Source organism: Nannospalax galili, unplaced genomic scaffold (assembly GCF_000622305.1).
Source record: "Nannospalax galili isolate Female #2095 unplaced genomic scaffold, S.galili_v1.0 scaffold213, whole genome shotgun sequence".
Classification (NCBI taxonomy): Eukaryota; Metazoa; Chordata; class Mammalia; order Rodentia; family Spalacidae; genus Nannospalax; species Nannospalax galili.
Genome location: NW_008335195.1, coordinates 2,963,903 through 2,977,832, shown reverse-complemented (window position 1 = coordinate 2,977,832; position 13,930 = coordinate 2,963,903). Strand labels below are relative to the sequence as shown.

The 13,930-nt window shown below is 42.5% G+C and overlaps 1 protein-coding gene across 4 annotated transcripts in view; it reads right to left on the bottom strand.

Annotated features, from left to right (window-relative positions):
• Nucleotides 1–13,930, bottom strand: part of Mapk6 (mitogen-activated protein kinase 6) — a 47,559-nt gene that overhangs the window by 12,278 nt on the left and 21,351 nt on the right. For 3 of the 4 annotated variants that reach the window (XM_029561939.1, XM_008829768.2, XM_029561940.1), the window contains one exon: nt 221–1,402. In XM_029561939.1, the coding sequence (XP_029417799.1) occupies nt 221–775 (555 nt within the window). In that variant the 5' untranslated portion in view covers nt 776–1,402. Of the gene's footprint in view, nt 1–220; nt 1,403–13,584; nt 13,917–13,930 lie in introns of those variants that run through there. The other variant, XM_008829769.3, reaches the window with a different exon arrangement.

Genomic DNA, 13,930 nt, shown 5'->3' with positions numbered 1-13,930 from the left:
AAATGTTCTACTTTGAAATAACTAAATGGCAACATATGCGTGAAATCCCAGATTTCAGAACTCCACTATTAGTACATAACCATGCACTTTTAGGAAGTTGTATTGAATTGGAATTCCACTTCACAATCAATTCAAACAGAAATAAATTGTGAATGGAGTGAATCTGTTAGGAAAAGGCACCATCAGCCTGGAGATCAGTCTGAGCCAGCTTTCCATGTACCTTATGAGAATAATGAGGGTCCATGATCCGTGCCAGGCCAAAGTCACCTATCTTCAGCACCAGGTCTTCAGTGTTAATGAAGAGATTAGCTGGCTTGAGATCTCTGTGCAGTACATTTGCGGAGTGGATATACTTGAGCCCACGTAGCAGCTGATACATGAAAAGCCTGGCATGCTCTTCTAGTAAAGGGCCCTGCTCTAGCACGTTGGCCAAGTCTGTCTCCATGTACTCCTGAACAATGTAGACGCTGTTCAGCTCCGTGAGAGAGCCTACATCATCTGTCAGCTGGCTTCCACTGGGACCAAGAATTTCAAACACTTTCACAATGTTATCATGGTCAAGTCTTCGAATAATTTTGATTTCACGGAGAGCATGTTTGACACTCTGAGGATCGGTAAGGACTATTTTCTTGATGGCTACTCTCTTGTCACAGTCATTGTCTACAGCAGAAAAAACCAAGCCGTTGCCTCCACAGCCCAATGGTTTTAAGTCCATATACCTGGAGCCCAGATCAAAACCATGAATGTTCATAAGACTTTCAAATTTCTCTGCCATTTTGAAACCCTTAAAATCACCTTTTCCTTTTGAATTGTGAGCTTGTGTAAACAAGGAAGAAAACTGGCATCAAAAGGAAAGATCTCTCAGAAAAGGAGAATAAAATCAATTCCACTTCCACAACACGATGGTTTCTTGATGTTCATTGCAGACGCCAACCAGGCCTGCTGAGTTCCCCTCAGATTTAAAGCTCAAAAATCTCTATTCATATTGAGAATTTAAAAAGATTGCAGTACTCATAGTTCAAGGAAGGGGCAGCAACTCTGCAGACATTTAAAGAAAACACTCAAGAAACTCAAACGGAATGAAATGACATACTATGCACTCAGATTTACTGTGCTAAACGATTGAACATTTAACAAAAACGTGAATAAATATGCACTCGACAGGCTTCTGCAGACATTCTCCTCACAGTGCAGATACATTCAGTGTTGGACTGGTCCTGAGCAGCATCATTGTAAGGTGCTGTAAGCACTATTTCCGTTTTACTTGTTTCTTCCTTTGTTGCTGTATTTCAACAGGAAGCCCTGGTGATGTTAGCTGATAGGTGTCTTTTGTTAGTGATCAGGTGGCTCCAGCTCACCACAATCACAATCAAAGCTACCGTCCATCTTACTCTGATACAACCTGGAGGGTGAAAAAGGAAAAAAAAATTACTAGAGGAAATACTCTTCAAATTTGTAAAGTGTTATCAGCTGGACGTGTAGCGGCACTATGCTACTACTGGCAGTAGGGCATGGTGGCACACATCTATGCTCCCAGGACTAGGGAGGCTGAGGTCAAAGAATTGAGTTCGACACCATCCTGGGCTATGTAGTAAAACCCTCTCTTCCATCCATCTTCCCACCCACCTTTGTGCATTACATTTATTAGATTAACATTTCAGAAATGCCAACTAGGGGAGCTTGGGAGATGGCTCACCAGGTAAGAGAGCTTCCTGTGTAAACATCAGGACCTGAGTTTAAATCCCCAGTACCTATATAAAAAGCTGAACATGGCCACACACACATGCTTGTAAAACACAGCACTGTGTATGGGGGGAGGATTGTCAGGAGGATCACTGGACCCTGTCTCAAGAGAATAGGGCATTCTACAGAATGATAGGATACCCAACACCTTCCTCTGGCATCCACATGCACATGGGTACCTGTGTACACACAGACACACAGACACACACACACACACACAAAATGTCAATTAGTATGGGGGGGAAGTTCATAATATTTTTATAGAACTAGAAGTAAAATTCCTTTGAAGGGTAAAATATTAGTAACACTTCCTCTAAAAAAAACATAAAGTCTGCATTATGCTAGAACATTTTACTATATATTAACTATATCAATATCCAACAACAACAACAAAAATCTAGCAGTACCAGATAAACTTGCAGACTTGCAGGACATGCTTTTCAATTGATGAAATGGTGAACTTGAACAAGAATAAAAAAAGGTGACTGACATCACTGTCAGAAAAGTCTATTTCAAATTTGAAAAAAACAGCTGGGCATGGTGGCACACACCTTCAATCCCAACACTTGGGAGGCAAAGGCAGGCGGATCTCTGTGAGATGGAGGCCAGCCTGGTCTACAGAGTGAGGTCAAGCATCTTCCTCAATTGTTCTCCAGATTATTTTTGAGACAGGGTCTCTTACTGAACTTGGAGCTCAGAGACTCCAAGCTGGCTGGCCAAAGAGCACCAGAATCTACCTGTCTCCTCCTCCATGGTGCTGTGACTACAGGCGTGGGCCACTATAGCCCTCTTTTACATGAGTGCTGAGGATGGAACTCAGGTCCTCATGTTTAAGTGGCAAGCACTTCTCTGACAGCCATCTTCCCAACCCCTGGAAAAGCATCTTTAGGGTCTGTTAATATCAACTTTGAGGAGGAATATAGAAAAGCAGAACACTGATACAGTATTAGTGGAAGTTTAAAACAGTAAAAGAAAGCTGAGCATGGTGGCGCCTCCCTTTAATCCCATGGAGGCAGAAACAGGGGATCTGTGTTCATGGCCAGCCAGGGCTACATAGTGAGACCCGGCCTCAAAAACACACACACACACACACACACACACACACACACACACACACACACACAATGGTAAAAGAACAATATGGCATAAACACATAAAGGAATGAAAGTACCCCCAGGACCCGATTATTTTTCTTCCAGGTAAACTCTCTATAAAGATGAAAGTGCTTGCTAACTAAGCATATAAATGTTTTCTTTAAAATGTTTTCTTCAGGGGCTGGAGAGATGGCTCAGTGGTTAAAAGCACTGGCTGCTTTTGCAGAGGACCTGGGTTCGAGTACTAGCACCCACAATGATGGCTAATCACCATCCAAAACTCCATTTCCAAGGAATCTGATACCTTCTTCTGACCTCCAGGGGGCACTGCATGACATGGGTACACTTACATACATGTAAGCAGTACACTCATACACATAAATAATAGTAATAAATTTTTTCTTCAGTAACACTAAAAAATGAGATGCAACCCAACTTTCACAATCAGATAACGTGAAATAATTGTGCTATATTCATACAATGGAATACTACACAGCAGTGAAAATGAATGCAAATGACTAAATTCTCCACAAATACATCCGCGGGCATTGCACGACATGGGTGCATTTACCTACATGCAGGCAATACACACATACACATAAAATAAAAATAAAATTAAAAATCAAACTGCAAATAGAAATATACATGCTAAAATCAGTTGTATCAAGTTAAAATATGAAAATAATGTTTTATGACTGCATATGTATGTAGCAAATGAATAAAAATGAGACTGGTAAATACCAAATTTACCCTAGGGACTGAGGTGAGGACCGACAACAGGAGACTAGTGGTCAGGGTGGGTGAGGTTGGGCAGTAAGACACACCCTTCAAGTGCACTTCCTCAAAAGCCTGCACATGGCAAACTGTTAAGAGTCTTGTGGAGCTGGCAGCATGCCTGTAAAGACACACTACATTCATCTCTGTGCATTTGAAATAGCTCATGATCTTAAAAATATCCTGTACAAGGACGGGAAAACATAGTCTCAATTCCAGAAGATTCCCTCATCAGTCTAGCAAAGCAAAAGCAGCTCAGCTCTTCCCATTTGTTGAGGGATTTGTTAACCAGGTTTATTTTGCAAGCTTATGTATATATCTGATCAGAGGACAACTTGCAGGAGTCGGTTCTCTGCTCTCCTTCACCCACTTCCAGTTTCTTAATGGCCCTATCTCTGAACCTGTAAAGCCCTCATCCAGAGCAGACAAGTGGCACTAAAGAAGCCAGAACTCACAAAAACCCAGACATTTTAGGCAGCAAAAAAATAATCTAAAGCCACCAATTTATTCATTCTTTAACACACACGCTAGACATGTACACACACACACACACACACACACACACACACAAAGCAACAGTATGCTAGGTAAGCACAAAGCAGGCACAGTAAAAAAACATACAGTTCTGACTTTAATAAATAGGAATACTGCTTCTATCTCCTTAACAATGTGAAGGACATTCAGAGCATAATGGCCTCCTTTGTTTTACTAAAGAAATGGTTTGTTCCAGTTGTAAGTTTTATCTGCTTCTCAAGAAACAGCTCCTTTAAAAAAGCAGATTCTTAAAATTCCTATAGCCATCCAGTCTCATCCGCAGGGCCTGCAAAATGGCTCAGTGGGTAAAAGTACTCAGTGGGTCACCACACCGGATGACCGGAGTTCAATTGTGAGACCACCACATGGTGGAAGGAGAGAACTGGCTCCACAAGTTGTCCTCTGACCTCCACACACATGCCATAGCATGCACGCACACATACCCACAGACATGCAATAAACGTAATTTTTAAAAGTATACACTTTTAAGCAGCACAGAGAATGAATGACACAAGAACACAGTGACTTCTGCCTTCCCTTTGGTCTTCCCTCAGTGATCTGCTACATGGAAAAAAGCCCTACACAAGCGAGGCTGGGTACCAGATTCCTCAGGATTTGTAAGGAAACTGCATTAGCTACAGCTGTTCCCTCAAGGTTTCCTCTCCTTTCTAAATTATCTCCTGCCCCCTGGTTTATACTGCACCACAAAAAAATGCAGGTGAATCAGACCTAGGTACACAGCCCTGTATGACACAAAAGATTAACTTTATTTCTGTCTTACCACTCAAATCTATAGAAACATTCTTTTTTTAAATCAGAAAGAAGCCTATATGTGCAAGCTTACATCGGAGGTAAGGGCCTTAAAGGTAAAGCTTGCTCCCCCCTCCCGGTCTACACACACCTGGCTGCTTCCCATGTTAAAGGGTTCATCCAGCCTGTTCACACTGACAGCCTCCCAAGACTCTCTTTCATTTCACTCCTCCCCAGAGTCAAGGGAGTAGCCTGAGTTAGCCAGAATTTAGCCAGTTGCTTGGGAGAGCTGGGACAGGTTGAGCTCTGCTTCTGTCTCCTAACCCTGACACTGGTCCTGTCAGCAAATTCACCCTTGCCTACCATCATGCCTCAGACCCACCAGCCACTGAGTTGTCAGGGCACAGAAAGCAACAGCTCAGCTGCATTCCTGACAAAGCTCCTCAGGGGCATCACAGATCTCTTTCAGGATCTGGATCTCATGGAGGTCAGTGGTGCAACCTAGAACTGGTGAATGTTCTTAGAAAGCTAGAGAGACCTAACAGGCTTTGCTTAATGCAGCATCAGGCACTGGCTGGAAAGTTAACCCCTTCATTCCTTCCTGTCCAAGACTTCCATTTTATTTCTTTTTTCTAAGACAGAGGGTCTCACTATGTATAGGCCTGGGTGGCTGGAACTCCCTCTGTAGACCAGGCTGGCCTCAAATTCAAAGAGATCAACTTGCCTCTGCCTCCCACTGAGTGTGGGGATCAAAGGTATGCACCACCATGCCCAGCTCAAGACACCCCATTCACCTAAGAGTAAAGAAACACAGGAGCAGGGCTGAAGAGATGGCTCAGCAGTTAAGAACACTGGTTGTTCTTGCAGAAGACCCGGGTTCAAATCCCAGCACCCACATGGCAGCTAACAACTGTCTGTAACCCCAGTCCCAGGGGCTCCGACAGCCTCTTCTGACCTCCACGGGCATTGCATGACACAGGTGCACTTACCTGCATGCAGGCAATACATGCATACACATAAAATAAAAATAAATAAATTTTTTTAAAGTTAAAAAAAAAACACACAGGCGCAAACACAGGAACACAAAACATTTGACTAACTCTTCTTCAAGTACCTTTGGATTCCAATCACATGGGAATTACCATACATTTTTGTGGCAGTTAAGAATAGGTCAGATAATCCCCTCAAAGAGGCCCCAAATCTTGGTGGCTTATCTCAAGTCATTATGCCACAAGTCCAATATGGTCATTATCTAAGCTACCAATGACATCATCTCTACTACTGACACTCAGTGAGTATACCACAGAAGGGCTCTCACTAGCATCTAAAGCTTTCATCCCCAAACAACAGCATTCTACTCAGTTTACCAACCAAAGCAGATCACCTGGTGGCAGGAACACATCCAAGGGAGTAAGAAAACACAATCCCGGCAGGCCCCAGAAGCAGAGATGTTCTCTTCTTCTACCCATTCATTTCATTTCAGCTGACAGATGTCACCGAATGCTCAATGTGTACCAGGCACTGTCTTAAGGCATTAAGTAACGGGGAAAAATTTTTTCAGTCCTGACCTGGGAACACCTACTCCTGAGCACACAAGCAGCTGCATATTCCTCCCTGTCCTGTTCTGCATTTGGTCTTTCCTTTCTCCTCTCTTACAGCACACTCACCCCATCTTCTGCAGTGCTTCCCCAGTGAACCCCAGGTCCTCTACTCTTCCTCCTCTCTTTGGTACGTTCGCTTTAAACTAAAAGGTCTGAGGCTTGGTAGTTTTCTGGCATTTTCTAAGCACAACATTACTAGGCACCCTATTAACTCTACCACATGAATGAAATAGCATATTTTATGTGCTGACAGGACATTTTGGAGGGGATAAGCCCTATTCTCATATTTTTCCAGAATCTGCTGTCAATTCTGACCAATGCGGAACCCTGGTGAAGATCCCTAGATATGGCACCTCACTTTCAGTACCCCAGGAGTCTCACCCCATGATGGACGCACAACCTTACCAAGACCATGAAAAAGCAGCTGCTTCCAACCCCTGAAAGTGAAGAAGCAAAACACCTCAGCTGTTAGAGCTCCTCCTCCACTGTGCAGTGGCAGGCAAAGGACCCGGTCAGTGAAACCATGCTCTATACAACTACATAAGCAGACTCTGCAAAGTTCTGTGAGCCCAGGAGAAACACAAGCAGGCATCAGTAAGACCCAAAACAACTGCAATTCTAGCAGGGCCGATGGCACCTAAGCGGGGCTCTCCAGACTACAGTGAAAATGTGAATGCTGCTGTTCAGCTAAACCTGGTCAGCGTACAAGACCTTACAAAACCAGTAAGCCTACAAACTAGCACAGGCCTGTACTCCCAGCTACCCCGGAGGCTGAGACAGGAATAAAACCCTGTCTCAAAAAGTAAAAAAGGGGCTGGAGCACTCACCTACCCCAGTACTGGAAAATAAACAGTAAATAAATAAGCAAATGAGAGAACCATATCCTTTATTTAAAACGTATCCCAGAATGTAATGTCATGTAATGTTTCTAGAATATTTGTCTCCTTTGTTTTTCATTTTCTCCAGACCTTGAAGAAAGTTTGCCAAGACTATGGAAGAAAAAAAAAAAAAAAGTCATGATTCCTGCTAGATCCATACTGAATTTGGCTCTACTGAAATATACCGTAGATATGGAATCTACTCCAGGATGTCGTTAAATTTGCTGGACAGAGTTTTACATTTCCAGGTCTTAGTGCCGAAATTCTATCATTTTTCAAAGGCTAGGGATTTCTTCTTCTTCTTCAAAAAGTTACAAAACCCAAACTCTTATCCTAAAATAAGATGAATCAGCTATTAAAAATTTTTTTTCTAGCTTTGTTTTGTTTTTATTTACATTTTTAAAAATATTTTACTTATTTTTATTCTATGTGTATGTGTGTATCGCCTATGCACCCATGTTGTTCAACACCCACGGAGGACAGAAGAGGCTGTCGGATCCCCTGGAACTGGAGTTACGGACAGTTGTTAGCTGCCATGTGGGTGCTGGGATTCAAACCCAGGTCTTCTGCAAGAACAGCCAGCCAGTGTTCTTACCGCGGAGCCATCTCTCCAGCCCTTTTTTATCTATATTTTATTCTGGGGATCAAACCCAGGGTTTTGTGCATGTGCTCAACTATTATGCTACACCCCTAGCTCAAATATCTTTTTTTTTAAAAAAACAAAAAAACAAAAAAACATAGCGTTATGTAGCCCTGGCTGTCCTGGAATTTGCTATGTAGACCAGGCTGTCTTGAACTCTCAGGGACCCATCTGCTTCTGTCTCCCAAGTGTTGAGATTAAAGGCATGGGATACCACATGTAGTTTAGAACAACTCTTAAAGGGAAACAGACAAAGCACTTAACAGGGAAGAACACTTACACTGAGGGCTGATCATCCCTAGTCACAGTGAAAATCAGAAGCCAGGGTAAAGGGGCTGGAAGAAAATCACCAGAGAAGGACCTGAAGAGCAGGTCTATAAAGAGGCAGCCACACCACAGCTCCATGATACTTTCTGTGATGGGAGGGATGTTCTATTCTCTGCCTAACATGGTAGCCATAAGCCACATAACTGAAATACAACAGACTCCATTATAGAACTTTTTAAAATATTTACTTATTTATTTCTTCATTCATCTATTTTTATGATCCTGGAGACTGAACTCTGGACCTTGTGCATGCTAGGCAACCATCTACCACTGAGTTATATCCCAACCCCAAAGTTTTGGGGTTTGTTTTTTTTTTTCAAAGTCTTGTTTTTTGACTGTGGGTGTTGCTCAGTGATAATACTGCTGACTATGCAGGAAGCCCTGGATTCAATCTCCAAAACCAAAACTTTAAAAATTAAAATGTCTGTATGTGGCTAGTGCTAGCATATTGGACAACTCTACAGCACATGTACATATTTTTAAAAAAATAATCTAAGGCCGGGTGTTGTGGCACACACTTTTAATCCCAGAACTTGGGAGGCAGGGGCAAGCAGAACTCTAAGATCTAGGCCACCCTGGTCTACAAAGCAAGTTCCAGGCCAGTTGGTGTTACAGGAGACGCTGTCTCAAAAACAAAGGGACAAAAAAAAATAACAAATAAAAAAAAAATTATCTAACAGAAAGGCAAACATTCAGAACACGGGTAAGAGGAGCCCAAGAGAAGGATCCAGAACCTGAGAGCAGGAATCCATAAAGCAGAGCAAAGCCTGATTAGAACCTAACCTCAGGATTAGATCACAGATCATAGGCACCAAGCAGGAGGGAACACAACTCCCATGTCACTGTGTATCTATCATACGGCAGTCATTTTCTAAATGACAAATCCCTTGGTACTCCTAACCAAAACCTTGATTCACAGGGACAGCAAAGGTCAGGATCCAGATGCACCAGTCTGACTCAAGTCAGTAGCTACTCTTGTGGCTATGACCAGAATCCCTGAGAACAAGCAAAGGGAGGAATTATTTATTTTGACTCAGTTTCAAAGATGTCATTTCATTATGGAGGTGAGGGCATGGCAGAACAGTTGACTCATGGAGGCCAAGAAACAGAAGGGTGAGTACAGCAAGGTCAGAGCAAGATAGAACCTAAGGCCACGCCCCTCCAGAGGCCCCATCTCCTAAACATGCTGCTACATTGCTAGGAGAGATTAAGCCACTGATCAGATCAGGGCCCTTACATCCACCTGTGTGTCTCCTAGAATTTCTTAATCCAATTAGGTTGACATTGAAGACTAACCTGGATCCAAATAATGTTCATACCCCCCCTCTTTTTTTGAGAAAGGGTCTCACTATGTAGAACCTGCTACATAGAAGAGGCCAATCTCAAACCCAGAGATCTGTTAGTCTTGGTCTCTGGAGTGCTGGATTACAGGCATGCTACCACAACAGGTGACCATGCTTCTCTAGAACACTCATTTGTAGTTTTATGGTTGTACAGAATTAAATGTACAAAGATTTCCATTCTCTGCAGAGGCAGACCTATCCAAAGTAAACATTAAGATTCTAACAACTTTTTAAATTTTATTTTAAAATTTATTTTACTTATCGTGTATATACAATGGGGGGGGGGGCGCGCCACTACTCCAGTGTGGCAATCGGAGGACAGATTTGTGGAGTCGGTTCCTTCCTTTCACCTTCATTGGCATAGGTTCCAGGATCCACTGAGATCATCAGGCTTGTGAAGGAGTGCCTTTACCTGCTGAGGTTCTAACAACTTTTAAACTACTGAATTTAAATTAAAAAAAAAAAAAAAAATCAATGGACATCATTGGGAATTCATGATTTGCTGCATAAACAATCTCTGAAGAACTTTTGAGAACTGGTTCTTGAGGGCTGACTCACTTAAAAGATAAATCTTTTATAAATTACCACTGCTCCCAAAGTACAGGTATCACTTGAGTCAAGGAGTTCAGAACCTGCCTGGAAAATATGTTCAGATCCTGCCCCTTAGAACAGTAAAACAAAGCAAACAAACTCTAGCAGCCAGCCATGGAATCCCAGCACTTGGGAGGCTAAGGCAGAAGGATCACAAGTTCAACAAAACAAAATTGGGGGAGTAGGGATGCCTTATTAGAAGGAAACACTACATCTTCCAAATATGCAATTCATAAAGTTTTGGAAAAGAGTGATGTTGGACTCCGATGTTGGACTCAAACCATACCGTTGTCACCTTAATACCATCGGCTCACAGGACCAGCTCCCTGGAAAGCAATTGGGCTACAGTAATGTCATTTTTGTTTTTGTAAAGTCTCTGAGTTTAGCTAAGCACTAAAGCTGACCAAGACCCTACTGCAGGTGAGCTATATACCACAGCAGCTGGTAGACGGAAGCTAACAACTTCAAGGAGAAAGGACTTAGAGGCATCTTCTTCCTGTTTTAACAGGAGCACTATAATAACAAGGATCAAAAGAGCAAACAAGGGACTGGAGAGGACTAGAAACAAGGCTCACCACTTCATAAAACAGTACCTTGGAGAAAGAAGGCCATTTTAGACTTCTGAATTATGTACAACAGTTAATTACCTATATTTATAAAATCCACTAGAAACCATGTTCAACTTCTAAGCAAAGGATGCTTTGAAAATCTCAATCCTTCTATACTTGCATTTTAAAAATTTATTTTTATTTTATATGTATGAATGTTTCACCTACATGTATGTTAAGTGCACTCATGTCATGCAAAGCCCCTGGAGGCCAGAAGAGGGTGTCAGGACCCCCTAGAACTGGAATTATGGAGGTTGTTAGCCTCCACGAGGGTGCTGGGAACCAAATCCTCGTCTTCAGCAAGAGCAGCCACTGCTCTTAACCGCTGATCATCTCTCTAGCTCCTGTATTTGCATTTTTGTGTTTCCTTTAGTAAGAGTATTTTTAAAATACGTATTAAACTTTATTAAAATTCCTCTATATAAAGCATGTGATACAATCTCAAAAATGTGTCAAAAGACTTAATTCCACAATACATCTTACAGCCTAGGAAACTTCTCAAGTAACTTTGAGAAAAAAACCATGGGCAGGGGAGGGTGGTGGTTGTGTGTTCTGCCCCCCCCCCAGTTTAAAAACCAACTGCCATCTTCCATCTGCCCTCCCCACTTAATCCTATGTTAAATGCAGTTTCAAAATGTCAAAACAACTACCTTATCACCAAGCTTCAGCTTAAATCATAAATTTGGAACTGTTCAGTTTATCTCTTAAAAATATATATATATTAGCCAGGCATGGTGTTGCACGCCTTTAATCCCAGCACAGGCAGAGGCAGGTGGATCTTTGTGTGTTCAAGGCCAGCCTGGTCTACATAGTGAGTTCCAGGACGGCTGGGGCTACAGAAAGACCCTGTCTCAAAAAGACCAAAAAAAAATATAGATAGATAGATATAGATAGATTAAAAGGAGAGCAACAATGCCTGTTCAACTGTTTTTATTAAAACAGAAAACTACAAATCGTAAGAAAGTATTATGTATGTTTTAATAATTTCTTCAGAATATCTTATTAAATACTAAGCTTTGCTGGTACATTCACCAAACTCAAACCAGTAACTTCTAGATATCATAAAGATAATTTTCACACAATATTAAAGCAAGCAGTATCTACTACCAAGATTATAAAGTGCTGTCATTTATAACCTGCAACAAATCTCTCTTAATAGTAACATAAGAACTGTTAGTATGCAACACTTAATTTCAGCAATTGACCAGCAACTGACTATCTTTTCTCTCAACAAATGTTACACAGCTGCACCTGCCAGGTATTGGATATCCTTTCACTGTGAAATGCAGCTTAAGTCAGTACTTTTGAGAGAAACTATTACTCCTCTTCAGACAAAAGACAAGTATAATATTAGCAGAAACATTTTAGCCTATCATCTTTTTTAAAAAAAGAGAGCCACGTAGCAGTAGCAGCAGTGGGCAGGGTGAGTCATCACACCACCCAGGTCAAAACTTGCAGTAGCACTTCCAAGCTCCCCCTGCAGGACCCCGGAGACCTTACTGTTCTGTCAGTTAGGAGTTTCCTCCAGGCCCACATGAACTTATGTAAAATGCTGCAATGCTTTTAGGGCTAACACTTGTCATTAAAATGTTTGCCTTTTCTGTTGCAAATTAAATCTTCTTCAAGCCAGTCTTCTCTAGATTCTTTTTTAATCACAGAAAGTAAGCAGGCTACTTTTAGTCCTCTTCGGCAAATAACTGAACTCCAAAGTATCTTCACATATAAAGTTTATTTTTAAACCAATTCATTTTCCAAGGTTTTTTTTCTCAACAGTAAGTTATAAGTAATAAAATATCCTGCTCAAATCTGGCATACTTCCTAGATGACTACAATTACTGAATTATTAGGACACCAATAAGCAATTTTAGTTTGATAACATAAGTATATTAAATGACTTAAGATATATGTGAAAGGGCTTTCTACTCAAACGGAGGAGGCACTTTACAAACATGTTTTTTTTTCTACTACCTAAAGATATACTTCTTCCCCCCAATTCAAAATTATTTCTCAAACAACACTAAAATCTGTCACTTCTAAGAAATTCTTAAGCTAGGAATGGTGGTGCACACGTGGAAACGCACTCCAGAGGCAGAGGCAGGAGGAAGATCTGTTTCTTTTCAAAGCCAGCCTGGACTACATGATGAGACTGTCTCAACACACATTTACACTCACATACACTCTCATTCACTCCCTCCAGTCTCTCCCTCTGAGGCCCTACTTTAGACCCTATTCTCTATTTAGATAACTCCTCAATTCTCCAACGTTAAAAGGGTTGTGTCAGAATGTTAAGAAAATAAGCAGGCTAGAACTATCAAGAATTAGAAAATTACTCCGAAGCTATATGCTCTTCGTTTGCAGGACTATTGATGTTTTTTTTTTCTCTTCTGACCAATCATCTGAATCCATAAAAAGTTAATGCTGAGACTGACTGCGGGCACTTCCAGCAATGAACATGAACTAAGCTGCTAATACCGTAAGCAGACCTCCAATTCTTCCTCACCATATCCCTGTACTCATTTTTCTACTGTGCACCGCAAAGAAAGAATAGGAAAGGAATCAAAAAGTGCCCCGCACAGAGCTTCCCGGGAACCTGAGCCTCGGGGCCCAGGCCAGCCAGGAACAAAGGCTGCCGAAACCCCTCCGCTCCACGCCACACCAAAGTCAGCTTAACACATGAGGCGGCCTGTAACTGACAACGTACGTTTTCATCGGGGTGCTTTTCCAGATCACCCCTCAACGTCCTCACAGGGGTCAGAAGCCCCGACTCCGGCAAGTCCTCAGTGGCGCGTGGACCGCCAGACACAAACTTGGATAGACTTCGGGGATGGAGCGGAGAGCTACACAATGTGCCGAGTCTGCCGGAGACTTTGCCCGGCCGGAGTCAGCTGAGGCCGAGTCACCGGGGCGGGCTGGGGGAGGAGACGCGGGAGCGTTCCGGGGGCAGCTAGCCAGGAAGCCAAGCCGCCGCGGCCGCCCGCGCTCCCAGACCGCCGCCCTCGCCTGCCCGTCCGGCCGGGACTCGAACCCGCGGAGCCGAGGGCAGGCGG